Source organism: Emiliania huxleyi (genome assembly GCF_000372725.1).
Source record: "Emiliania huxleyi CCMP1516 chromosome Unknown EMIHUscaffold_17, whole genome shotgun sequence".
NCBI classification, from domain to species: Eukaryota; Haptophyta; order Isochrysidales; family Noelaerhabdaceae; genus Emiliania; species Emiliania huxleyi.
In genome coordinates, this window is record NW_005200881.1 from 585,008 (window position 1) to 607,855 (window position 22,848).

At 67.3% G+C, this 22,848-nt stretch overlaps 6 protein-coding genes across 6 annotated transcripts; 2 read left to right on the forward strand and 4 right to left on the reverse strand.

The window, feature by feature from the left end:
• Positions 1 to 626: 626 nt before the first annotated feature.
• EMIHUDRAFT_99108 (hypothetical protein) lies at positions 627 to 3,714 on the reverse strand (the record flags this gene model as incomplete). The annotated part of the gene is made up of 5 exons (XM_005784504.1): positions 627 to 1,033; positions 1,279 to 1,591; positions 1,656 to 2,148; positions 2,314 to 2,366; positions 2,416 to 3,714. The coding sequence occupies 5 exons, from the start codon at positions 3,712 to 3,714 to the stop codon at positions 627 to 629; spliced, it is 2,565 nt and encodes an 854-aa protein (XP_005784561.1).
• Positions 3,715 to 5,451: 1,737 nt separating this feature from the next.
• EMIHUDRAFT_63514 (hypothetical protein) lies at positions 5,452 to 7,203 on the forward strand (the record flags this gene model as incomplete). The annotated part of the gene is made up of 3 exons (XM_005784505.1): positions 5,452 to 6,305; positions 6,375 to 6,777; positions 6,994 to 7,203. Coding segments are annotated over 3 exons (1,467 nt in total), but the record flags the coding sequence as incomplete, so codon positions are not given.
• Positions 7,204 to 7,518: 315 nt separating this feature from the next.
• Positions 7,519 to 10,462, reverse strand: EMIHUDRAFT_434224 (hypothetical protein; the record flags this gene model as incomplete). The annotated part of the gene is made up of 10 exons (XM_005784506.1): positions 10,222 to 10,462; positions 9,763 to 10,157; positions 9,591 to 9,677; positions 9,435 to 9,515; positions 9,298 to 9,359; positions 9,064 to 9,231; positions 8,782 to 8,960; positions 8,496 to 8,618; positions 8,342 to 8,415; positions 7,519 to 8,088 (listed from the first exon to the last, which is right to left on the reverse strand). Coding segments are annotated over exons 1-10 (1,944 nt in total), but the record flags the coding sequence as incomplete, so codon positions are not given.
• Positions 10,463 to 11,425: 963 nt separating this feature from the next.
• Positions 11,426 to 12,691, reverse strand: EMIHUDRAFT_99110 (hypothetical protein; the record flags this gene model as incomplete). Its single annotated transcript, XM_005784507.1, has 1 exon — positions 11,426 to 12,691. The coding sequence occupies one exon, from the start codon at positions 12,689 to 12,691 to the stop codon at positions 11,426 to 11,428; it is 1,266 nt and encodes a 421-aa protein (XP_005784564.1).
• Positions 12,692 to 14,762: 2,071 nt separating this feature from the next.
• EMIHUDRAFT_202743 (hypothetical protein) lies at positions 14,763 to 15,446 on the forward strand (the record flags this gene model as incomplete). Its single annotated transcript, XM_005784508.1, has 1 exon — positions 14,763 to 15,446. One exon carries the CDS (start codon positions 14,763 to 14,765, stop codon positions 15,444 to 15,446), a length of 684 nt encoding a protein of 227 aa, XP_005784565.1.
• A 235-nt stretch (positions 15,447 to 15,681) lies between these two features.
• On the reverse strand, positions 15,682 to 16,983 carry Lhcf46_1 (light harvesting protein). The gene is made up of 3 exons (XM_005784509.1): positions 16,444 to 16,983; positions 16,218 to 16,363; positions 15,682 to 16,118 (listed from the first exon to the last, which is right to left on the reverse strand). The coding sequence occupies exons 1-3, from the start codon at positions 16,949 to 16,951 to the stop codon at positions 15,873 to 15,875; spliced, it is 900 nt and encodes a 299-aa protein (XP_005784566.1). The 5' UTR covers positions 16,952 to 16,983; the 3' UTR covers positions 15,682 to 15,872.
• Positions 16,984 to 22,848: the final 5,865 nt, after the last annotated feature.

Consider the following 22,848-nt stretch of genomic DNA (forward strand, 5'->3'; position numbering starts at 1 on the left):
CTCTGATGCCCCGCCTGTGCCCGCAGCGGCGACGGCGCTGGCTTGAGTGTCGTCAAGGCGGACGGTGCGGCGGCCAGTACGACGTCTGGGGCGCTCGGGAAACGGAAGGGGGCCATCAACGACATCAAGGCGAAGAAGAAGAATCTCCACTGAGCAGCTGTGGGCGCATGTTAAACGTGGTGTCTCGTGTGGCGAGTGCGGCGGCAACGAGGTTGTGGTTATTTGGAGCCGTATACGTTTGGATCGTGGTCCCGCGCACGTGTGTGGACGTCGCGCGCGTCGGAGAGCGCCCCCCGGAGCGCCGGTCCGCGTGTTTTGTTTCTTAAGGAACCGCCATTTGCGAGGGCTCACTTCACAATGAGTCGATTCTTTTATAATTTCATGCGCCGGCGCGAAGACGCTACTGTATTTGACTCGCCCCCACGGGACGGGCAGGGCGCACGCACCGTCACCGGCGACTGGCCCATGCGCTGATATCTCACACCTTTTCTCTCTGACACATACCCGGAGAGAGCCGGCCGCGGCTGCAGGGGTTCGGATGCGGGCGCGGGCATCGTGTGTCGCGCGGCGGCTTGAATACAACGGTGTGCGCACCAACTCGAGAGCACGGCGGGACGCCTCACCTGCTAGACGCGATCGAGCTGATCCTTTCGGCCAGCAGGGCGGAAGCCCGTCGCCGCCGGTGGGCTCGCCGCGTTTGGGAATCCGAACATGGTTCCCCACACAGAGGAGCTCGGCGCCGGCGCCTCGGCGGGGGTCGCGAGCTCGGTTTGGACCACCTCCGGCGGAGGTGCTGGCGCCTCTGGGAGGGAGGCCGCCGAGCTGCGGCGCGAGGCTGGGTCGGCGTAGTTTATCGCATCGTACGGCGCCGGCTTGCTGTCCACCGCCTGGGGCAATGCAGAGCGGACCCCCGGGCGGCTGGTCGTTGACCGCCTTTTTCGGAGCGCGTAAATGCAGCAGCAGAGGAGGAGGGCGGCGAGGGGCAGGCCGAGGCCGAGCCCGAGCCCGAGCCCGAGGCGCAGCCCAAGGTTGTCTGACGACGGCGGCGGGGGGGGCGGAGACATTTAGGCTGAAAATGGGCGCGTTCCGGCGGGCACCAAGGGAGGGCTCGGGTTTTCCGATTTTTCATTGTTTTGCTTTTTTATTTGAGCTCTAACGTCAGTCCCGGAGGAGGACTCTGCTGACGGGGTTTGCCATGCATCTTTTGGTTCTTTTCTGTTCTTTTCTGTTCTTTGGGGTTGCGATGAGGAGCGATACCGAGATCGATTTATCCGCCACCTTCGCGTCGCTCCGTCCGCGCCGCCTGCCGCTCCGGGCACGCCCGCGGCAGGTCGCCAAAGCCGCGCACGCCGCCCACCTCCGGCACACGCGACGCCGAGAGCGACGTCAGCGGCGCGCGCTCCACGCTCCCGAGCGCGTCGCGCCGCATCCAGTATGCGCCGAGATCGCGCGTGCGCAGGTCTGCGCGATAGACCCGATCCATCGTCCGGGAGTTGACCTGGCGGTGGCCCAGCACTCGCGCCGCGACGGCGCCGTGGCCCGCCGACGCCGGCTGCTCGCACGCGTCTTTGCGCAGACTCCACGCGCCCACCTTGTGCCGGGCCATGCCCAGCTGGCGCCCCGTCTCGATCAGGCGCCGGCAGGAGTCGCTGCACGTCGAAGCTCTCGGTGAACAAGAAGAACCCCGTCGCCTCGTCGACGCCGGGGAACAGAGGCCGGTCCAGGGCCGCCTTGTCGAGCACCCAGCCGTCCGCTCGGCACGCCGCAACTAGCGCCGGCAGCCTCTCGTAGCCCGTGTCCTCCAGCTCGAGCCCGGCGAACCCGCTCGGCTCAGCCACCTTGCGACGCAGCGCCGCCGCGCTCGCCTCGCTCAGCTTCGAGTAGCACGCCCTGAAGCTTCCGCAGCGCAGCAGCAGGCGCACCATCGCCAGCGTCCCGATGCGCATCATCTGGTCCGAGTCGGGCGTGATCGCCGTCCCGAACTCGTAGCACGCGTAGTACTCGCCCTTCTTGCGCGCGAAGGTCACCTCCATTCGGATGAGGGCCTCGAAGTCGCCCTCGGTCATCACGCCCGCCCCGCCTAGTCCCCGCAGCAACTCATCCGCGGCGATGGACAGGTCGCCCATCGTCAGCGGCGGCAGCTCGTGCCTGCCGGCGAGCGGCACGGCTCAGTGGCATCTCGCCCCATCACGCGCCAACGCCGCGCCGTCCTACTCGCCTCTCTCTCTCTCTCTCTCAGCGGGAGATGCGCGCCAGTGGCTGTCCGAATCGGCCGCGTCCGCCGCATCGTTCACCGCCATCCCCGGCCGGCACCCGGTCTGCCGCGCGAAGCACAAGTAGGCGTTCATGATGAAGGCCACGTTCACCTCGAAACGGCTCTAACAGCTGCGTGTCCTGCATCTGGTACTCTCCCACCTGGAAGAGGTGCTGCCTCGTGCACGGCTTCGTCGTCGCCTCGCGCAGCTCGGCCATCGTCCGCCGGCTCGCCTCGGCGCTCGCCCTCTCGCTCGCCGCCCGCTGCGCCGCCTCACTCTGCCCGTGCGACGCGCTCTCCCGCGCCGCCTCGCGGCCCGCCGCCCGGCCGGCGGCTCCCGCCGCGTCCTCTATCCCGCCGCCGTCGCCGTCGTACAGCGACATCACCTGGTTGGTCACCAGCCGCCAGTACTGCCTCGCGTCGCCCGGCATCGCCGGCCAGATCTCGCGCCACACGTGGTTCTTCATGTGCTGCAGCGCGACGTAGACCGTGTTCTCGCCGCGCCCCGTGCGCACCGTCGGCTCCTCCTCCCGCGCGTCGCCCCGCTCGGTCGCGTGCCACCGGCTCGCCCTCAATGCTCTGACCCGCGTCGTCGCCAGCCACTTGCCGAAGCGGATCGTCCACCGCATCGTCGGGTGCAGACCGAGGGCCGTCCGCTGCATCGGCACGCTCTTCCCTGCCGCGGCCTGCGTTGCAAGGAACTCGCGCAGCTGCAGGCGCACGCGCCGAAGCTGCACCGACAGCGCCGGCCCGTGGGGCGCTAGCATCGGCTGCTCATCGCCACGCGCAGCCTCGTCCTGCCGCTCGTCATCCTCCGCCTCGAGGGCGTCCGCCAGCGCGCTGCGCCGCACACCCCGGCGCACAGGAGGCGGCGCCGGCCGCGCCTCGGCCGCCTCGGCGTCGCGCACGGCACGGGCGCCCTCGCCGTCCGCGCGGTCCATCGCCGCATCCCCATCCACGTCTGCGGCGGCGCCTCCTGCGCCCGCGCCGGCCTGCTCTGGGACGGCGCGCCACCGCTCGTCGTCGAGCATGTGCCACCAACGCCGATCCGGGTAGCCGTCGTACTCGACCTCGTGCACGATCCGTCCGTCCAAGTCCTCCTCCCGCGCCATGACGGTCGCAGGGTACCACCGCTCACTGTCGCAGAAGATCTCGAGGCGCGATCCGGTGGACAGGACAGTGTGGCCGTCGAGGGCCGCCCTGGCATCCTCGCGCTTGCGCTTCCGCCGCTTCGCCTTCGTCTCCTTCCTGCGTAGCAGGGTGTAGTTCGGGCCCACCTCTGCCACGCTGTCCAGCAGCTGGGCGGCGCTCACCATCTCGACCGCGTCGTCCTCCGGCGGAAGCTCCGCGTTGCCCGCGGCCGCCTCCCGAGCGCGCTCGTCGCGCATCCGCTCGTGGTGGGCCTGCCGACGCGCCACGCCGGCGCCCGTGTGCCTCGCCGCCGCGTCCGGCGACGGCATCGATGCTGTCTGCCCGAGCGTGACTCCCAACTCCACGATTTGCGGTCCAACCGAAATTTGGCTGCCCCCATCAAAGTTGACTTGATTCCTTAGATACATACATGCTTAGTTGCATTTCTAACTAAGTCTTAAGCGCCAAGTCTGGACGAGCTGCAGCTGGGCTTGTGGCGCTCAGCTAGGTCCAGCACACCCTCAGGGCGGAGCCGAGCGGAGCCGAGCGGAGCCGAGCGGAGCCGAGCGGAGCCGAGCGGAGCCGAGCTTAGTCCTAGAAGATGTAGGATTGCGAGCGTGGGTGCTCACAATCGCACAGAGATGCTACGATTGCGAGGAGTGCTGCTCACAATCCTTCGACTTCTAGGATTGAGAGCGAGGCTGCTCTCAATCCTAGCCTAGTAGATAAGAAGGTGCCTTCATTACTATTATTAATTAATGCTTTTTGCACGGCTGAGCCCCCCCCCCCCCCCCTCCCCTGCGCCCATTCCCTGCCCTCTCCCGCCACACATTCCGTCAGAGCCCCCTCCCCTCTTGCACAACAGGAATTTTGGACAATTAACCAGATGGGCTATGAATGGTGGGCTTGCCCACCCCGGAGTGGTTCGATCCCACATGAATCCGAGACGGTGACGGGATGCTGGCTCTGTGGTCTCAGGCCCAGTGAGGTAGTGGCTGCACGAGACATCCCGGATCCTGCTGAACAAGCTCCTCTTGTAGCTCGATCGGTCACACCGCCATCGCCGTCGGGGAGAGAGGGGACGACACTGCTTCGGCAGCGTGCACCTCGATCCTGCACCGTGTTTGTTATGACCCCCCCCCAATGAACACACCAGTGAGGGAGGGCGAGACGATCGAGGGGTCCCGTACCATGCGGAATCGACCCTATCCAGTGCTCAAGTGCTCAAGGTGCAGCCGGACGGTGATATACTCCGGCACGCCGAAAGTGGAGCTAAAAAGTCGTCCTTGACTTCTCAGCGCCCTGACGGCCCGCCGATGGCAGACCCGACTCCCTCCATCCGTGTGGCGCCGCCCGATGGTGCCGGAAACCCTATTCCGGAGCGATTTCCCCTAGGGTTAGCGCCGAGAAAGCCGGGCCCCTTAGCTCCGGCTAGGGCTAAGGGGCCTCCGCAGCCGACCGCGAGGAAGGGCCGACTTTGGGTTAGCATAGCGGGCCGATAAGGCCGCCCACACCCGCGAGGATGGTTGTGTGTTTGCCTCCCCGACTCGGACGGCCGCCTCAGAGGGCGGGAGTGCTTCCTCTCGCCCTCTCACCCGCGGGAGATGGCCGAGTCCACGGAGCCGCACGCTGCCTCTCCTTGGACGCAAGGCTCCGACTTCTATAGAGAAAACCCCATCTGCACCAGCGTTTTAAGGTGAAATCGTCAAGAGAAATCGATGCCCCGGGCTGGGCTTTGGGGTAGGCAGCCACCCTTTCGAAGGTGAGGCGTATCTGCCGACCTGTGAAGACGCTTTACTTGCGAGCAGTGCGTGGACCAGATGGCACGAGGGCACCGCAACATGGCTAAGGAGGCAGGGAAGCTTCTGCTCCGAGACGACCGCTCAGGACCGCAAAATGGTGTTCCTGAAGGTTGTGTCAGTCGGGCTGGCCAGTCCCCGGGGCCTGACAGTCCAATGTTTCCCTCAAGAGGACTTCTCCCCTACCCCACCCTTCCACTTTAGATGTGTCGGACCCGAGTTCTCTCTTGCGTGCGTTCGCGGATCTGTCCGGCGAATCGTGTGTGTATGCTGCTGCTCGCCTCCACTGCTGCACACTCGTCATTCGTCGCGCAGTCGGCACATCTGACGCAGCACCACCGCGTCGCCTCAGCGCCGTCGTGCACCGCCGTGTTGGACGCTCCCTACCGCGAGGCCGAGTACGACCCCGAGGCGGCCGACCGCTACTTCCGCGCCCGGCCGCTCGTGGCGCTGAGGCGCGCCGCAGAGATCGCCTTCCTCAGCGCAGGTTTCGTGGGCAAGGTGCTCGCTGACAAGCAGCTCGGCCGCGAGGAGGCGATGGTGGACCGCCGTTCGGAGGAGTTGCTGCAGCTGGTCACGCGGCTGGGAGTCACTGCGATCAAGGTTGGGCAGGTGCTGAGCATCCGCCCCGACCTTCTTCCGGCGCCCTACGCCAAGGGCCTCGAGAAGCTGCAGGACAGCGTCCAGCCCTTCCCGGCGGCGCTCGGCCGCGAGATCATCGAGCGAGAGCTCTCGATCCGGATCGAGGACGTCTTCTCGGCCTTCTCGGCCGAGCCGGTGGCGGCGGCCTCCATCGGTCAGGTCTACAGGGGCACGCTGCGTGCGAGCGGCGAGGAGGTCGCCATCAAGGTGCAGCGGCCGAGCGTGCTGCAGGACGTGGCGCTCGACCTCTTCATGCTGCGCTTCTTTGCGCCGGCGTACCAGGAGGCGAACGACGTCAACACGGACGTGGTCGGCCTCGTCGACGCGTGGGGGACCGGGTTCGTCAACGAGCTCGACTACACCATGGAGGCGGCGGCGACGGCCGAGTTCGCAGAGGCGATGGCGGCGCGCGGCCTCGGCTCGGTCACCTCCCCCGAGGTGGTCCCCTCCCTCTCGTCGACGCACGTCCTCACGACCAAGTGGGGTCTGAGGCCCGAGCGACTCGCTTCCCGTGAAGAGCGCTCGGTCACCCCTGCGCCCGTGGACAGGTGGGTCGAGGGCGAGCGACTGGCCTCCTCCAACGCAGACGACGTGCCGCGCCTCTGCGGCGTCGCGCTCAACGCGTACCTGACGATGCTCCTGGACACGGGCGTGCTGCACTGCGACCCGCACCCAGGCAACCTGCTGCGCACGACGGACGGCAGGCTCTGCATCCTCGACTGGGGCATGACGCAGCGCGTGCCGAGCGACCTGCAGCTCTCCCTCCTCGAGTTCATCGCCAACCTGAACGCGGAGCAGTACGACCGCGTGCCCGACGACCTCGTGAACCTCCGCTTTGTGCCCGCAGACAAGATCGGCGAGCTGCGCGCGTCGGGCCTCACGGTGGCCATCTCGAAGATGCTGCGGCTCGCGGCCAAGGGCGGCGGCCCCGCGGGCGCGATGCGGCGGATGGTCGAGGAGAACAAGGAGAAGTACGCGGCGCAGCTCAGCCAGTTCGACGACCTCGACTCGCCCGAGGCGACCAAGGAGCGGCAGCGCCTCTTCCGCGAGGACTGGCAGAGGGAGCAGGCGGCTGACGCCCTCGCGCGGGGCGGCGGGGCCCCTGCCGGCGGCGGCGGCGGCGCCGCGTCCTCCACGACGGCGGACCTGACCGCCAAGATCGAGCAGCTGCAGAGTGAAAACGCGGACGTATTTGCGATCCCGGACTACTTTGTGTACATGTCTCGCGCCTTCTCGACGCTCGAGGGGATCGGCCTCTCCTCCGACTCAAACTACGCCATCCTCAAGGAGTGCTTCCCCTACCTCGCCAAGCGCCTCCTCTCGGACGACTCGCCGCGCGCGCGCGGTGCCCTCCGCACGCTCCTCTACGGCGGCGGCGACGAGCTCAGCCTGTCCCGCCTCTCCGAGGTCGCGAGCGGCCTCGAGGCGTACACCACCTCGACGACGTCAGTCTCGGCGAGCACGGGCGCGAGCGACGAGGGGCGCAAGGCAGCAACGGAGCAGCTCGCGGCGGTCCTCCTCTCCGAGGACGGGAACTACGTCCAGTCCCTCCTCCTCAAGGAGGCGGCGGGCACTCTCGACGCCACCGTCCGCGAGCGACTGGCCACGGCGACGGCGCCGCTCCGCCGCCTGCCGCGCTTGCCGACGCCGCCCGCGCCGCTGGCACCGCTCGCACGGCCGCTCACGCTGCCACTCGAGCTCGCGAGTGCCGCCCTCGAGCTGCAGGCCGTCAGCCAGCGAGATGAGCGCAAGCTCGAGAACCTGCGGGTCCTCGCTCGCATCGCCGGCGCGGCCGGCGCGGGAGGGGGCGGCACGGCGGCGGGGAGCAAGCTTGCGGAGGGGAGCAAGCCTGCCGCGAGCACCGGCGTGATCGTGCCGACGGCGTTGGCTCGCGGCGGCGGCTTGGTGCCCTCCAGTCCTGGCGAGCGCGCCGCGGGGCTGCAGTCGCGAGTGGAGCAGCTGCGGTGGCTCGCGACTGAGGCCTCCGCACGCCGCACTGCGCTCGCGCGCACAGGCGTTCGCTTTGGCAGCTCGCTCGCGTCGGCGCAGGCCGAGCGCTTGCTCGCCCTCCGCCGCGGCAAGGACGAGGGCCATGGCGGCCTCTCCGACCTGGCGGCGCAGCTAGCGGAGGCGAGTGCGACGCGCCTTGAGGACGTCGCGGCAGCAATCGACGACTTTGATCGCGACCTCGGCGCCAGAGGGGAGGGGACGCGCCCCGGCGAGCGGCGCCGCATCTCGAGGAGATAGGAGATAGAGAGCGTGATGGGGGTGGGGTGGGAGCGCGAAAGCCGGAAAGGGAGAACCAGGGTCGCGGGGGAGGATCGGTCTTCGGTGTACGTACGTGGCATGAAAAAACGGCACAAACACACCGCACAGAGCGCGCGCGGCGCAAACGGCACGAAGGATATCATGTGCACGTGCTTCCCGCAATCCCGCAACTCTAGATGCCATGGGCTGCAGCCTGCACTACCACGACTTGCGTGTTGCGAGTTGCGTGATCTACATCGCAAGCCATCTACATCGTCTCCCGGAACTCCGCGGACATGCTGCGCATGCTGGCGAGCCAGTCCTCGGGCGGAGCCTCCTCGCCTGCGGTCGGGGAGGGGGGCGAGGGTGATGGCCGGCAGGGCCCCTCGGCGGTGCAATGGACTTGGGCGGGCCGCGCGCGCCCTTCCGACGGTGGAGCAAGGCGTACAGCGCGCGCGCGACGATGAACATGCAGCCCACGGCGATGAACAAGTCGAGGTAAAAGTTCCACGGCTCCTCGACGGTGAAGTAGACCGTCGGGTCGCCTGCCGCCAGAGCAGGGCGCGGCGGGTTGTGTCAGCGGTGCGGCTGGCGGCGAGCGCGGGCGAGGGCGGGGGCGGCGCCGGCTGCGTGGGCAAAGCAAGGTATCGTCGAGTTGTAGTCGTGCAGCGGCGCCCAGCTCGGATCTGCGTCGCAGCGGGCCCGGACCTCCTCGAGCTCCTCGCCCACCTCGCCGCGGCAGTCGTGCACCGTGCCGCCCCCGAGCGACTCGCGGGCGATCGCGTCCCAGATCGGTGTGTACGGCTCGGTCGCGTTCGCCGACGTGGCGGCAGGCGTGTCGAAGCTGGAGGAGGCGCCCAGCGTCCACTCCTCGTGCGGGTGCGCGCCTGGGCGCGGTGCGGAGGGTGAGGGGGCGCCGTCCGCTGCGCCCACCCTTGCGATAGCTGGTGGCAGCTCCAGTGATGGCAGTGGTGGCCAGGCTGCCGCAACCGCTCCGGAATGGCCTGCCGGACGCGCGCGTGTAGCGAGCTGACGGATCTAGGGCGGCGCCGGTGAGGGTGTGCTGGATCTTGTGCCAGTGCGAGTTCGCGCGGCCGTGAGCGACCGTCGGCGCCACCACAGACACGTTCCACGCTCGCTCGAGGATGAAGATCTCGCCTGCGGGCAGCGGGCAGCGCGAGAGGTGGAAGGGGGCGGCCTCCCGCGCGGCTCGGCGGGCAACACTCGGGCTCGCGCCGTTGCGGTACTCGGCGTTGCGGGCCTCTGCCCACTTCCCGTGGTGGTACCTATTGCCGCACGCCCGTGACGCGTCTCGAGAGGCCGGCGCCTCTCTCCTCCTTCCCAGAGCTGGCAGGGGATGCCGCCGCGAGACGAACGTCTCCACCTCCCAGACGCGGCACGCGGCGCGCAGCCAAGTGCCGCGGCGGTCGAAATAGTCGCGCCTACGGCGAGGGGGCGGGCCGGCTCCCCGAGGCGAGGAGGCGCCACGTGCGGTCTGTGCTGCGCGTGCTCTTCACCCCGCGTCCGAGAGCCAGTAGCCTGCGAAGAGGAGAGGGAGGAGGACGCCGAAGAGAGCGAGCTCGAGCGGGTGCCTTTCGGCGCACCTGCCAGAGGGGGGGCAGGACAGGGGTGGGCCGCCGCTTGCTCACGCGACCGAGCGGGCGTGGCCGGCGGCGAGGCGCAGCGCACCCCTCAAAGCCGCCAGGCCCCTGCGCCGCCTCTGCTGCGGACCTCGACCGTGCGCTGGCCGCGGACCTCGCCGCCGCGCTGCCGCCGCCGCCCGTCGACTCGTCGCTGAAGGCGAACGTGCGGGCCAGCAGCATGTCGTCCTGCGGCGTCGTCTTCTCCCGCAGGAGAGCCCGCAGCCCGCCAAGCACTCCGCGGCCGGCACGCTTCTTGTCGGAGCGCGGCGAGGCGTGGGGCGGCGCGGCGTGGTCGAGGCAGCGACGTGTCACGGCGCAGAAGGCGGCGGCCTCCGCAGCGGAGCTGAACGTGAACCACTTTGGCCTCTCGCGGTTTGCGAGGTTGACTCGCAGCCGAGCGCCTTCGACGTGGTTGCAGCTCTCCACTTCGCACAGTGGCACCTGGAAGAGGGCAGGGTGATGAGCCGAGCGTGGTTTGAGAAGGCGCGCGCGGGGGTGCTCGGACCTTCCGATCTCCGTAGCACAGCGAGTGGATCGAGACGGAGAGCGACACGGCACGCGGTGCCAAGAAGCGCTGGTCGACCCGCACTGAGACCGGGCCGTACGGCTTCTGCCGCAGCAGGAGGTCGGAGGAAGAGATGTCCGCATTGTACGTGGACTCGAGGTCGTTTTGCGTGGGGCCGGTCTGCATGGGATCGGCCGCTGTGTGCATGCAGTGGCTGTCAAGTCGGTGGCCCCCGTCCTCCCTTGTCAGGAGGGTAGGACTGGACCTGTTCCGACCCTGATCCGACCTCTCTCGAACACCGACCTGATCCGACCGTGTTCACTTCGAACACGGTCGGATCAGGGTCGGACCAGAGTCGGAACAGGTCAGAGTCATACCCTCCTCTTGTCGCGAATGGTGACGTTGCTGTCTCTCCCCCTTCTCGACTGTCTGTGCTTGTGCGTCTTGGGTCCGGAGTTGTGCGTTTATGTGAAGGTCACCCTTCTTTGTGAAATCGAGCGTGGGGGGCCGAGGGGAGAAGCGCTGAGGGGTGACGTCGAGTGAGGATGTCCGTCCTCTGCGTGTCTGGTGTTTATGAGCTCCGAGTAGAGGGGGAGTTCTGCAGTTAGCTAGTGGAAGGAAACCCGGAGCGCGGACTAACCCTCGGGAGACCCGTGTTTACTTTACGCGGCCCTTCCCTGCGAACGAACGCGCACCCCCCAGGGCTAGGGCTCTCTTGCCCGCAACCCGATCCCGATCATCTGGCCCGCCGGGTGTGTGCTTCTTAGCTCCCCGGCCCTGGATGTTTGAGGCTAATGACTGCACTCCAAGGTAGGTAGGTAGAAAGGTGAAGAACAGCCAGGCTCGGACTGGACACCAACGCGGTATGGGTGGACGCCGGACAGATGATGACGACACGCACGAGCGACACACACCGAGTGTCACACAGACACAAACAAGCTCACAAACTCCAAGTGCTTCCAAGTGAGAAAAGAAGAAGAAAATCGGCCATCCGCACTCCAAGTGCTTGTCCAAGTGCCGGGGTGGTGTGGCTGCGATAAGTGGCCACCCGTTTATTATTGACAACAACCAAGGCGCTCTAAACAAGAATTTCACGAAAAAAGAGTCGACATCGTAGTGCTGCGTGGCACCGTGGCGGGCGGGACTCGACGCGCAAGTCGCCCTCGTGGCGCCATGCAGCCGTCGGCCAACACCTCGCGCGCCTTCAACTCCGCACCTCGGGCGCCCTCAAAAGAGCTGCACCGCCGTTGGGAAACTCCTTGCCGTTGGCAAACTCTTTGCGCACCAGCCGCTCCGCACCTTGCCCGCCCTCGAAGTACGCAACGGCACCGTCGGCACGCACCACGCGGACCGTCCGCTCCGCACCTCGCTCGCCCTCGAAGAACTGCACCTCGCCGTTGGGAAAGTCCGCGCGCACTTTCCGCTCCGCGCCTTGCCCGCCCTCGAAGTACGCAACGGCACCGTCGGCACGCACCGCGCGCACGATCCGATCAGCACCTTTCTCGCCCTCGTAGTGCTGCACACTGCCGGTGGCAAACTCCGCGCGCACCATCCGCTCCGCACCGCTCTCGCCCTCGTAGTACTGCACCTCCTCGCCATTGGCAAACTCAGCGCGCGACAGCCGCTCCGCACCACTCTCGCCCTCGTAGTGCTCCACCCCGCCGTCGTCGGCTAACTCCATGCGTACCAGCCGCTCCACACCTCGCTCGCCCTCGTAGTGCTGCACACTGCCGTCGGCATACTCAGCGCGCACCATCCGCTCCGCACCGCTCTCGCCCTCGTAGTACTGCACCTCCTCGCCATTGGCAAACTCAGCGCGCGACAGCCGCTCCGCACCACTCTCGCCCTCGTAGTGCTCCACCCCGCCGTCGTCGGCTAACTCCATGCGTACCAGCCGCTCTGCACCTTGCTCGCCCTCGTAGTACTTCACGTTGCCATTGGCAAACACCGTACGCACCATCCGCTCCGCTCCTCGCTCGCCCTCGAAGTGCTTCACCTGGCCGCTCTGCAAGAAACGCAGCCGGAGCTGCGCGCCATTCTCGCCGCGCAGCAGCCTCCAGACCTCGGCTCGGCGCTCTGCGCCCTCCACTTCCGACGTGAGGCGGAGCGCCGGGCTCACCCTCGCAAGCCACGGGAAGTGGTCGGCGCTGGCGCGGCGGTCGGCGGCGTATCTGCGGAGGGTGTCCTCGCTTAGGGTCGTGTCCATGATCGACGAGCCCAACGATGCGACGAAGCGCTCGACGAGCAGTAGCCGCATCGCCACGGCGAAGAGCGGGTCCTTGAAGCGCGCCAGGCCGCTGCGCAGGGCGAGAAGGCCGAGGCGCGGCGACGCGAGGCTGAAGGCGGCGCAGTCGGAGAAGTCGTCGACGCCCTCGAGGATGCGGAGGTGCAGCTCGTGCGGCAGCTCGGCCAGCCAGTCCGTGGGCGGGGCGTCGTCTGCGGTGCGTGCGGCGCGAGGGGAGCGCGACATATACACATACGAGCACGTGAGGTGTGCTGGACAGCGGGGCGGCGCGTGGAAAGAAGAATTCTGCAATTTTAAACACACATATATATGGGGAGAGGTGCTGGTCACACGGCAGCGGCGTTCGGGTGAGAAGAACTCTGATGGGCGCGAGGTACTCCCACGCCTCTCGGGGTTTTAGTCTGGCCGAGTCAACCAAAGATGCTGGGGCGAGCCTCGGCGAGACTGCGTCAGCTGTTCCCACAGCAGGCTGGAAGTACCTCGCCAGCTCTGATGCACAATGGCCAATGCGTGACGGCTCCGCGTCGCTACCGCCTCCGCCGCCGCCGCCGCCGCCGCCGCCTCCGCCGCCATCGCCATCTCCGCCGCCAACTTATGGCAGCCCTAGCGGCAGCGCCAGTGCGCGCACATAAGGGGGGGGGGGGGGTGGTTAGGGGGTGGCTGTCGAGGGCTATGCCCGAGTCTGTTGTTACCAGCGCACATACGACCCTATAGCCAACTTATGGCAGCCCTAGCGGCAGCGCCAGTGCGCGCACATAAGGGGGGGGGTGGGTTTATTAGGGGATATAGGGGTTAGGGGTTAGGGGTTAGGGGATTAGGGGGTAGGGGGCAGAGGGGTTGAGTTCAGGGGAGGGGGGGGGGGTGCGTAATACGTATGCGTAATACGTGGTGCGTAAGCCTCTCCGACACCTTGGGCTGTGCGAATGCATAAAACGTATGCGTAATGCGTGAGGCGTAACCCCCGATGGACGCCACTTCTCACTCGAATCCGGAATGCGTGAGCGTAGTACGTGGTGCGTTGCCCTCTCCGACACCTTGGGCGTGCGAATGCATCAAGCGTATGCGTAATGCGTGAGGCGTAACCCCCGATGGACGCCACTTCTCACTCGAATTCGGAATGCGTGTGCGTAGTACGTGGCGCGCAGGCCCTCTCCGACACCTTGGGCGTGCGAATGCATAGACGTTAGCGTAATGCGTGAGGCGTAACCCCCGTCGGCCGCCACTTCTCACTCGAATCCGGAATGCGTGTGCGTAGTGCGTGGTGCGTAGGCCCTCTCCGACACCTTGGGCGTGCGAATGCATCAAGCGTATGCGTAATGCGTGAGGCGTAACCCCCGTCGGCCGCCACTTCCCCGATCGGCCGAACAAGGTGGATGCAGAAGACAGATTCGTAATGCGCAAGGCATTTGTAGCTTCCTCAGGCGCCACTTGGCTCGGGCACGACACCGAAATACGCGACGTCCTGGCGACGTCTGGCCGACGCACTATGGATCGCGGGCGCGTATTTACATAACATGGCCGATCTGTGCATTCTGGGCGACTACATTCTACATATGCGTAGCAGTACGGCTCACCTGTCACCTCCCAGAAAACAGAAACGGAGGGATGGGGAGGACGCTGGACGGCACGCCGCCACCACACAGGGATTTTAAGGAGAGGAGTGTGGTGCTAGCCGTCGCCCACCCTTGGGCGTCTGCCTCTTCCTATGAATCTCTCTCTTCGCAGTCCCTCGCCGATTCTCGCTGGCGGTCGTCCCATCTTTTGGGGGGCGCACCGCCAGGCGCGTCCCCACTTTTGCCTATCACAGCTGCCAGGGCCAGCAGCCGAGCCCAGGAATTCGGAGCTTCAGGTTCAGGTTCCTGGGTTCGGACTTTTTGCGGGGTATGGTATGGTATTCTCGCGCAACCCACCTCGAGACCATACTACCCCCCCGCCTGCTGACAGACCCAGCTTCCCCCCCGGGTTTTGCCATACCATACCCCGCAAAAAGTTGGAACCCTGACGCTTTTTTCGACGTGGGCCGAGCCAGCCGAGCATCAACGTCTGCTCGTACACGAGTCACGAGACACCCATGCTCACCACAGCAATCTTCAGCGCGCGCCCAGCAACGCCCGCGCTCGCCTCGAGCGCACGGCTCGCTGCTGTCGCCGTCGCCTCGTATTCAGATCTCGCTCACCCACGTCAAACCTCCCGCTCTGCCGCCTCGTGCGGTCGCCGTGCTGCCCTCCTCTCGCTGCTGCTGCTATCAGCGCCGACGCGCCCGGCGGGCGCGAGCAGCCCGGCGTCGTTTGCTCAGATGGCTCAGGCCGCCTTTGCAGCCTTCGAGCGCGCCGATTACCTCGAGAGCGAGCGGCTCTGGCGCGCGGCCACGGAGCAGCACCCAAAGGAGGGCCTGGGGTGGGCCAACCTCGCGGTCGCGCTCATCATCAACGCCTCCGACAAGATGACGCTCGGCGTGCTTCCCACCGGCGAGCCGCTGCAGAGGCTCGAGGAGGCGCTCTCCGCGACCGAGCGAGCGGAGGCGCTCGGCGCCGCCGACGGCATTCTCCTCAACTCGCGCGGCAACGCGCTAGGTCTGCTGCAGCGGTGGGGGGAGGCGCGTGCCGCGTACGCCGCGGCTACGACGCTCTCGCCGCGCGACTTTGAGTCGATTCCGCGCTCGAATGAGGCGCTTGCGCTCATGCAGCTCGAGGAGCCCGCGCAGGCTGAGGCGCTGGTGAGGCGGATCATGCGGAGGGATCCGAACTTTGTCGACGCGTTCGCCCTGCTGGCGGCAGTGCGCTGGATGCAGGGCGACCCGGGTGGGACGGCCAGAGCCATCGCCCAGCTGTGCGGCGGCGGCGACGGCAGGATGTGGTGCGCGCGCTACTCGACCGAGCAGGTGGTGCTCGGGCGCTGGACGCCGCGCGCGGTGGAGGCGTACCGCGAGCTGCTCAAGGAGAAGAGCGTCCAGCTCGAGCTGAAGAATGGACTGATCTGAGGTCTCAGTTGTGAGTGGTGAGCCGACATACTGTACCGCAAAGTGTACCGCAAGCGCGTGGGCGCGGTGTGTCGGGTGTGGCGCCGTGGGCGGGCCCGCCGTGGCGGCGGGACGCCGGTCGCCGCCACAGCTCGCCACGAGCACGCAGCGACAAAAAGTTGACTGTCCCGGGGGCGCCCGGCCGGGTGCACCTCGCCCTCGGCGCTCGGGGCGGACAGCACTGTTCAGCACGCGATTTTTTTAACGACGCGAGAGCGCTGTACACATATGATAACAGAGCTATCATCCGAGGCTCGGCTCACGGCTCTCGGCTGTCGGCAGCTCAGTCCTCTGTGGCGAGATACGAGCGCACGGAGACAGCCCACGGCCCGTCACTGGCCCGCGCGGTGCGAGCGCGCCCGAGGGGAGCGCGGGGCGCCTCTCTCCCTAGAAGGCGCCGCGGATCGCGCCGAAGAGCGAGGCGATGCCGTGGTAGACGGGCGTCGCGAAAAAGATGGGCGACTGGTCGACGACGGCGGTGTGCCAGACGGCCTCCTGCAGCGCGAAGCCGGTGATGGCAAGCATCGCCACGCGCCCGTGCGTGATCTCGGCCGTGTCGATGTTGGCCTTGACGTTTGCCAGCAGCTCCATCCGCTCCGCCTCGCTCGCAGGCGCCACATCCGAGCGCTCCACCTGCGCAAGCAGAGGCAGGGCGGGCTCGGCAACAGAGGCAGAACAAGCGGGCGTGGCGGTGAGGAGGAGGACGCGCGGTGCGGAGGGGGGGGCGCGCGCCCAGAACTTGGCGATCGCGCCGCGGAGGTCGAGCGGGTCGAAGCCGTAGTCGCCCGGCGAGTAGTTCCACGCCTTGTCCGCACTCTGCCAGCCCTCAAACTGCTCCTTCACGGTGGCGCTCTCGAGCAGCGCCGCGACGCCAACGGCTGCACGAGGGCGGGCGAGGAGGCGCGTTGCGGCGGCGGGGGGGCACGCGGCAGGGCCACGCGGGAGGAGGAGCTGCCACCTGCGAGCCAAAAGGCGCCGCCGAACTGGCCGAGGCCTCCGTTCAGGACGGATGGCGCGCGGCCGTCCGTGAGGTCGAGCATCGACTGGGCGCCGAGGAGATACGCCGCCGGCTCGTGCAGCAGCTCCGACCCCACCCAGCCGGCCACGCCGAGCATCGCCAGCCGCCCGTGCTTGATCTCCGCCTCGCGGTACGCAAGCAGGTGCGCCTCCGTCTCGGCGAGGTTCAGCGGGTCAAAGCCGACGTCGCCCGGCAGCTTGAGCGAGTTGAAGACCGAAAGGTCGGCTCCCGGCGCGTCGCCCCACGTGCGCGCCTCCTTGGCCCGCAGGGTCGCGCCGAGCCACTCGAGCGAGGCGTCGACGTCCGCAGCATGCGCGTCGATGAGCCGCTTCTTCGAGGCGACCATCTCGTCAAAGGTGGGCGGCTCGGCGGGCATAACGGGCGCGCCGGCACGCATCGCCACCGCGGGCGCGTGGAGCGACAGTGGTGAGATGGGAGCGAGAACCATCGCGCCGACCCCTGGGAGTGCACCAGGTTGGCCTCTGGATTGAGCTCGACCTCGAGGTCGGCGGAGAATGTGCCCGCGCGCCCGACCTCGCGGACGAGCCGGGCGCTCAGGACTTGGAGTCCCTCAGCGCGCATCTCGACGGCGAGGCTGTAATCGTCCAAGTGGAGCGCTGTGCGTGACCCCGCACGAAGGTGGCGAGTGCGCCGGCAGAAGAGGGCGTGAATCGCCCGTGCGTCTACCGGCGGCTGCAGGTCCATGTAGTTGCTGACCGGATGGTGCACACGCAACAGCGCCAGCCAGACCGTGTCGAGCGCCTGCTTCCAAATCTTGTTCACTCCCGCTATTTGGTGCGCGTCTTCAGGGGAGCCAAGCTCTGCCACGCGGATGATCATGTCGAGAGAGAGCAGGTATGCCATTGAGAGCGGCAGCAGTCGTGAGCGGCAGTCGCGAGCCGGCGGCCAGTCGTGAGCGGCCAAAATCATCGCGCACTGTTTTTCTTCCAAATTTGCTGGACAGTCAAGGGCCATGGCTGCGCTGGCGTAATGTGCCGACGAGAATGGCGACACATTGCCGACAAAAACACCTGCTTTGTTTTCAACCAGCACGCTCACCTGCTTTACCGTTAGCTCATGCCTCAAGCCTCAAGCGTCAAGGCCCCGCCAGCTCCACCTCAAAAGGGAACGGCCCTCCTGTTCCATTCCTCTCCCACCACTCCTCCGGGTCGCCGCCCTCCTTTCCAAGCACGCGGCGGAGGCCCTCCAGCACCGCGGCCCGATGCGACGCCGGCACCACCACCGCCCCCGGCGCAGCAGCCTCGCGCTGCCTGCGCTCCGCGCGGTGGTGCCGCGCAATCTCTGAACCGACGCTGTCGGCGTCCGCAACCCAATTGCGCTTGGATCCCGACCCGGCGCTGCCGAACGTCGCTGCTGTCGGGGCGGTAACGAACGAGCCGCCGCTGCCTGCCGCGCCGCCGCTGTGCAGCACCACGCCGTGCGGGATGCACCCGGCCTCGCCGCCCGGCCTCGCCGCCGGCTGCTCCATGCGGGCCTCGTCTCCCCGCGCCGCCGCTTCCTGGCGGCGGCAATCCTCCGCATCTGCCCCTCCCTTCGCCTCCCACGCCTTCCTCATTAGTTCGACGTTGTTTCGCCGCGGCGGCACGAGGGGCTGCTCCGGCTCGACGGGTCCTGCACCGCCCTCGTCGGCACCGCCCGGCGCCGGCAACACTGGGCCCAGCCCCACGTCGCGCAGCTGGTCAAACGACGCCACGTACTCGACGGGCGCGGCCTCGTCCGCCGTCAGCTCCTCCGGCTCGGGGAGGCGAGGCAGCACGCCGGCGGCGGAGCTGCCGCCGTTGGAGCCGCCCTCGGCGGTCGGCAGCGCCTTGAGCCGCAACCAGCTCCTCGCGCCGCCGCCTTCCCACGCGGTGTGGCCGAGGACGAGCATGGCCCGCGGGGTTAGCTCCGACCGCAGCCACACCACGTCGCCCGCCGCAAAGGGTACCCTCCCGAGCGTGTTGCGTGCCGGAGGCGGCGCGGCCGCGGCTCCTGTAGGGGGGGGGGGGAGGCGCGGTCGTCAGCAGGGGCGAGCGCCTCCTCGCACCCACGGCGGGGAGACGGGCGCGCGCCTGCCGGCTCCTCTCCGTCGCTCGCGTAGGCCTCGCCTCCCACGCCCGTCAGCGCCCGCATCTCGGCCGCGAGCTCGAGCGACTGCTCCTTGCTGACCGCGCCAGAGTGGAGGAGCTGGCGGATGCTCTCCGCGGGCGGCCGCCAAACATTCTCGTCACAATACCACGAGAGGGCACGGAGCAGGGTCTCCCGCTGCGAGGCGTGCCCCGCCGCCTCCATCGCCAGCCACGCGTCGCGGAAGCCGTTGTGCAGTGCGGTCACCGCATCCTCCTCGAGGAGGAAGGGCTCGCCCGACGGCTGGGGCTGGAGGCGGAAGTGGCGGGTCGTCCTGCAGCCGCGATCCCCCCGGAGGGGCCACGTCTCCTCGAGGATGAGGTGCGGCTGGTGCGGGCTCGCCCCCCCAGGCAGCCGGCCGGGGCGCAGAAACACCACGCGGCCGACCTGCAGCGTGGCGGTGCGAGGCTTCTTGCGCGGTTTGGCTCGCAATGCGTCGGCGCCGAGGCTCGGGGCCGCTCCCCAGGACGGCGCGCTGCTGCTGCTGCCGCGGGGCGGCCTGATGCTGTACTTCTTATTGCGGTCGTCCAGCCGCACGTGGAGGGCGACGAGCTCCTCCTTGATCCGGTCCGCCTGTGCGGATGTGTCGTGGACATGTCATGGACGCGTCATAGATGGGCGGAGGCTCGATGATAGGGAGATGTCATCGAGCCTCCGCCCACTCGCGCCGCGAGCGGAGCGCGTCCCGCCGCTCGAGCAGCTCGAGGACCCGCAGCAGGGTTGGGTCGGCTCCCACTGCCCCCCCGCCACCGCCTCCGCCGCTGCCCGCTCCCTCGCACCCGCCGCTGCCCGCCCCCTCGCGCCCGCCCGGACCGCTCCCACTCGCGCCGTCGCGGGAGGGCGGAGCGCCGCTGCCGCGGTCGCGCTCGGGCTGTGCGTCGCCGCCGAGCCGAGCTGGCTTCGACGCCGCCTGGTCACCGTGGCCCCGCCGTCTGTGGCCGACGGCGAGCCTGCTCGGGTCCCGCCTCTCCTAGGGCGGCGCGGGCAAGCACTTAGAGAGAGGTGGGGGGGTTGTGGAATGGGGGGCGCGCCGGCGCGCCTGGTCGAGGAGCCGCTGCAGCATGGCCTTGGCCTCGCCGTCCGTCAGCTCCTTCCGGACGAGGGGCGTGATCTGGCAGATCCGCACCGTCCAGTGCCTGCGGGCGTCGGACAGCGGGCGCGAGACGGGGTGCAGCACGTCCATGTTGCAGCAGGCGAGGTCGGGCGAGGTGTCGAGCTCGACCTCCCGGCCGCGGTACGTCTTGAGCTGCTTCCTCCGGCCGAGCAGCCGCGTGTCCCACAGCGTGCGCGTCGCGTACACGTGCGGCGACACAATCGCCTCAAACAGCCAGCCGCTCGGGCCGCGCTCGCCAAAGATGGCCAAGAGGAGCGCGTCGCTCAGATCGGACAAGGAGGGGTACGTGCGCGACTCTCGCAGCGCGCGCCGCACCCGCTGAACCGCCTCGTCGCCCAGCCGCTCGGCGAGCACGCCGACGGGGTCGAGCTCGATCACGCGGGAGGTGCCCAGCACAAAGAGGTCGTAGTCGACGACCTCGACGATGGCGAGGGGCCGCGAGCCCTCCGCCGGCGGGGCGGGGTCGAGCGACCAGCAGGGGTCGGTCGCGTCCGAGGGGAGCCGCCCGGGCGGGTGGGCGCGCCAGCCAGGCGGCTCGGGGAGGTAGGTGTAGACGGAGGCGGAGGGCCGCACCATGGGCCGACGTGTTTCTTTCCGAGCCAAAAAGAGTTGACCCTCCGGGGCGGCCCCGCCCCTGGGGGCAGGTTTGGTTCAAGGCAGGCAGCGAGCCGAAGCTCACACGCTGCGTGTGACACGGCGGACGAAAAGGAAACAGAGGCTTGCTAGGAAAGCTGACACAGACGATACTCGAGAGCCCTTTTTTCGAGTGGTAGAGAGATGGAGCTGCGCGACACTATCAAGCCATCTCCTCCCGTCTACGTGCTGCAGCAATCGTCCTGATGCAACCGGTGTGAATACGGACAAAGAAGAGTCGGGACGGAAATATTTACCTATGAACACACCAGTGTTGTGCCAGTGAGGGAGGGCGAGACGATCGGAGGGGTCCCGTACCATGCGGAATCGACCCTATCAAGTGCTCAAGTGCTCAAGTAAGAGGAAAGAAACCTCGCGCTGATGACTCGGCTGCCGCTCGCCTGGCGGAGCAGGACTCGAAGGAATGCTTGGCAAATGGATGGTGGGTCATATGTGCACATACCGCATTTTAGGTGCTGAACCGCTTCGTGCACCCCAACCAGTCTCCCACGATGCAACTTTGTCGGAAGGCCCCCGCACGGGGGGTCCCGGCCGACGTCATGCGCGTCTGGACACGGCCCTCCGTACACGGAAACAGGGTACCGGAGGCATTCCCGAACTCAAAACAGGGTACCAAGGGCAGATATGAGCTCAGCTCAGTGAGATCTAGCAGCACATACCCTCGGTACCCAGAATAGTCCAGTCTGAAAAAAGTCGGTCCGACCTCGCGGAGCCGTCTGGCTGTCTGCAGAGCCCCCGCGGCGCGCGGCACGCCTGGTCCTCTCGCGGCGACGAGGAGGGAGCGAGCGCCAAGAGCAGCGTCAATCCTGTGTGCGAGGGGGAGGAAAGACACTTATGCTCGTAGGTCAGGGAGGCGTAGATGGCCGGGATCAACCACCTGCACTCGGATGAGCCGCAGCCTAATCTCCGCCGTCGCTGCAGCAAGCAGCAGCTTGCCAAAGCGCAAAGGAGCCGCCAGCGTGGAGTATAGATGCCAAAGCCCTGCTCCATGGTGTTCGCCACCGATACGCGAGCCCCACTTTTCTTGCTGCGCACTCTCATCTATTTTGTGGACGGGACGTAGCCTTCTGGCACGGGCAAGACCTCGGCTGGCACGTAGGAGGTTGAGGTCCGGGCTCCCCTAGTCCCATGTTGACGACACCAGTAGACAGCTCCTTGCCGAGCATTGTCCATTGATGTGCAGAGGGCCTGGTAGATGACTGGACCAAAGCACTGCACACCGGAACCAAACACTGCATGCACTTGCTCTCTTCCGGCCCCGCTGTGCTCTTGGAATGCAGCGTTGCACGGCACAGGCAGTGCGGCAAACGGTGATGCTCGGTCATCATCGCCTCCGTGCTTGTCCCTGCAGCCATACTGCGTCAGTTAGTGGCTAGGGATCCTTTTCCGGGAGTGAACCAGCGCGAGTGACTAGCCGAGAGGAGAAGAAGCGCGCCCACAGCGCGAGAGGCGGTTTCACAGTCGAAGAGTCGGTACCTCCGAACAAGCTACCACGCGCCTTCTCAGTGAGGCTTCACCGTCAGGCTCCAACCTCCAAGCCACCAGACAACGAGAAAAACCACCCACCACCATCCCTCTGACACCACCGAGGCTCTCGGAGGGGACGGGAGCTCCAAAGAAGAGCACCGCGCCCCTCCTCCAAGGCACATATGTCCCAAAAGAAGGGCATGAGAGCCAAGGTAGGAAAGAGCGGAGTTCACACTGGGTTCCGGCTCCTAGCCAGATAGGGGGTCTGTTCCCTACGGTTAGACCCCATGCAATAGGTAGGTAGGTCCGGTTTTGACCGCCCCAGAGGGCCCCGCAATAGGTAGGTAGGTGGCGGTGGTGTGGAGGGGGTGGGGGGGTAAAAGTAAAAAAACCCAAGAGAGAGTAGTGGGAAGGCGGGAGAATCCAAAAAAGCCGCGCAAAAAGCCACAAAACCCAGCGAGCCTCCCGTTACGCGATTGCTCGCGATGATGCGTGGCCAGCGCGGGAGCAGGTCGGCGCCGACGCTGCCAGAACTAAGACGAGACCGCTAGGAAAGGTTTCTTTTTTTAGCTTCGGCGTTACCTCGGCGAGGCGCGGCGGAGCAATGACGGATGAGCTGAAGGGGAAGGATAGAGGAGCGGGTGACGGTCCCTGCACGGGGCAGGCGAAGGGTTGGTGAGGGAGGGCGCATGCGGGGAGAGGTAGGGGGAAGGAGGGGAGGAGAGGGGGGGGGAGTAGGTCGGAACCCTACTGCACTGCCTGGAGGTCAGCCCCACGAGGAGGTCAGCCCTGCAGTCTCGCAAGTAGTGAGGCGACAGGAGAGGGGAGGAGGGAGGAGGTCGAGGCGCAGGAGGGGCGGCGTTGGCCCACGCCGATGGTGTCGAGGCGGAGGGCATATGGGAGGGGAGAGGGGAAAGATCAGGCGGCGCACGGCGAGCTCGCCCCTCGGACGAGGGGCAAACTCGATCCCACACAAGGAGGGG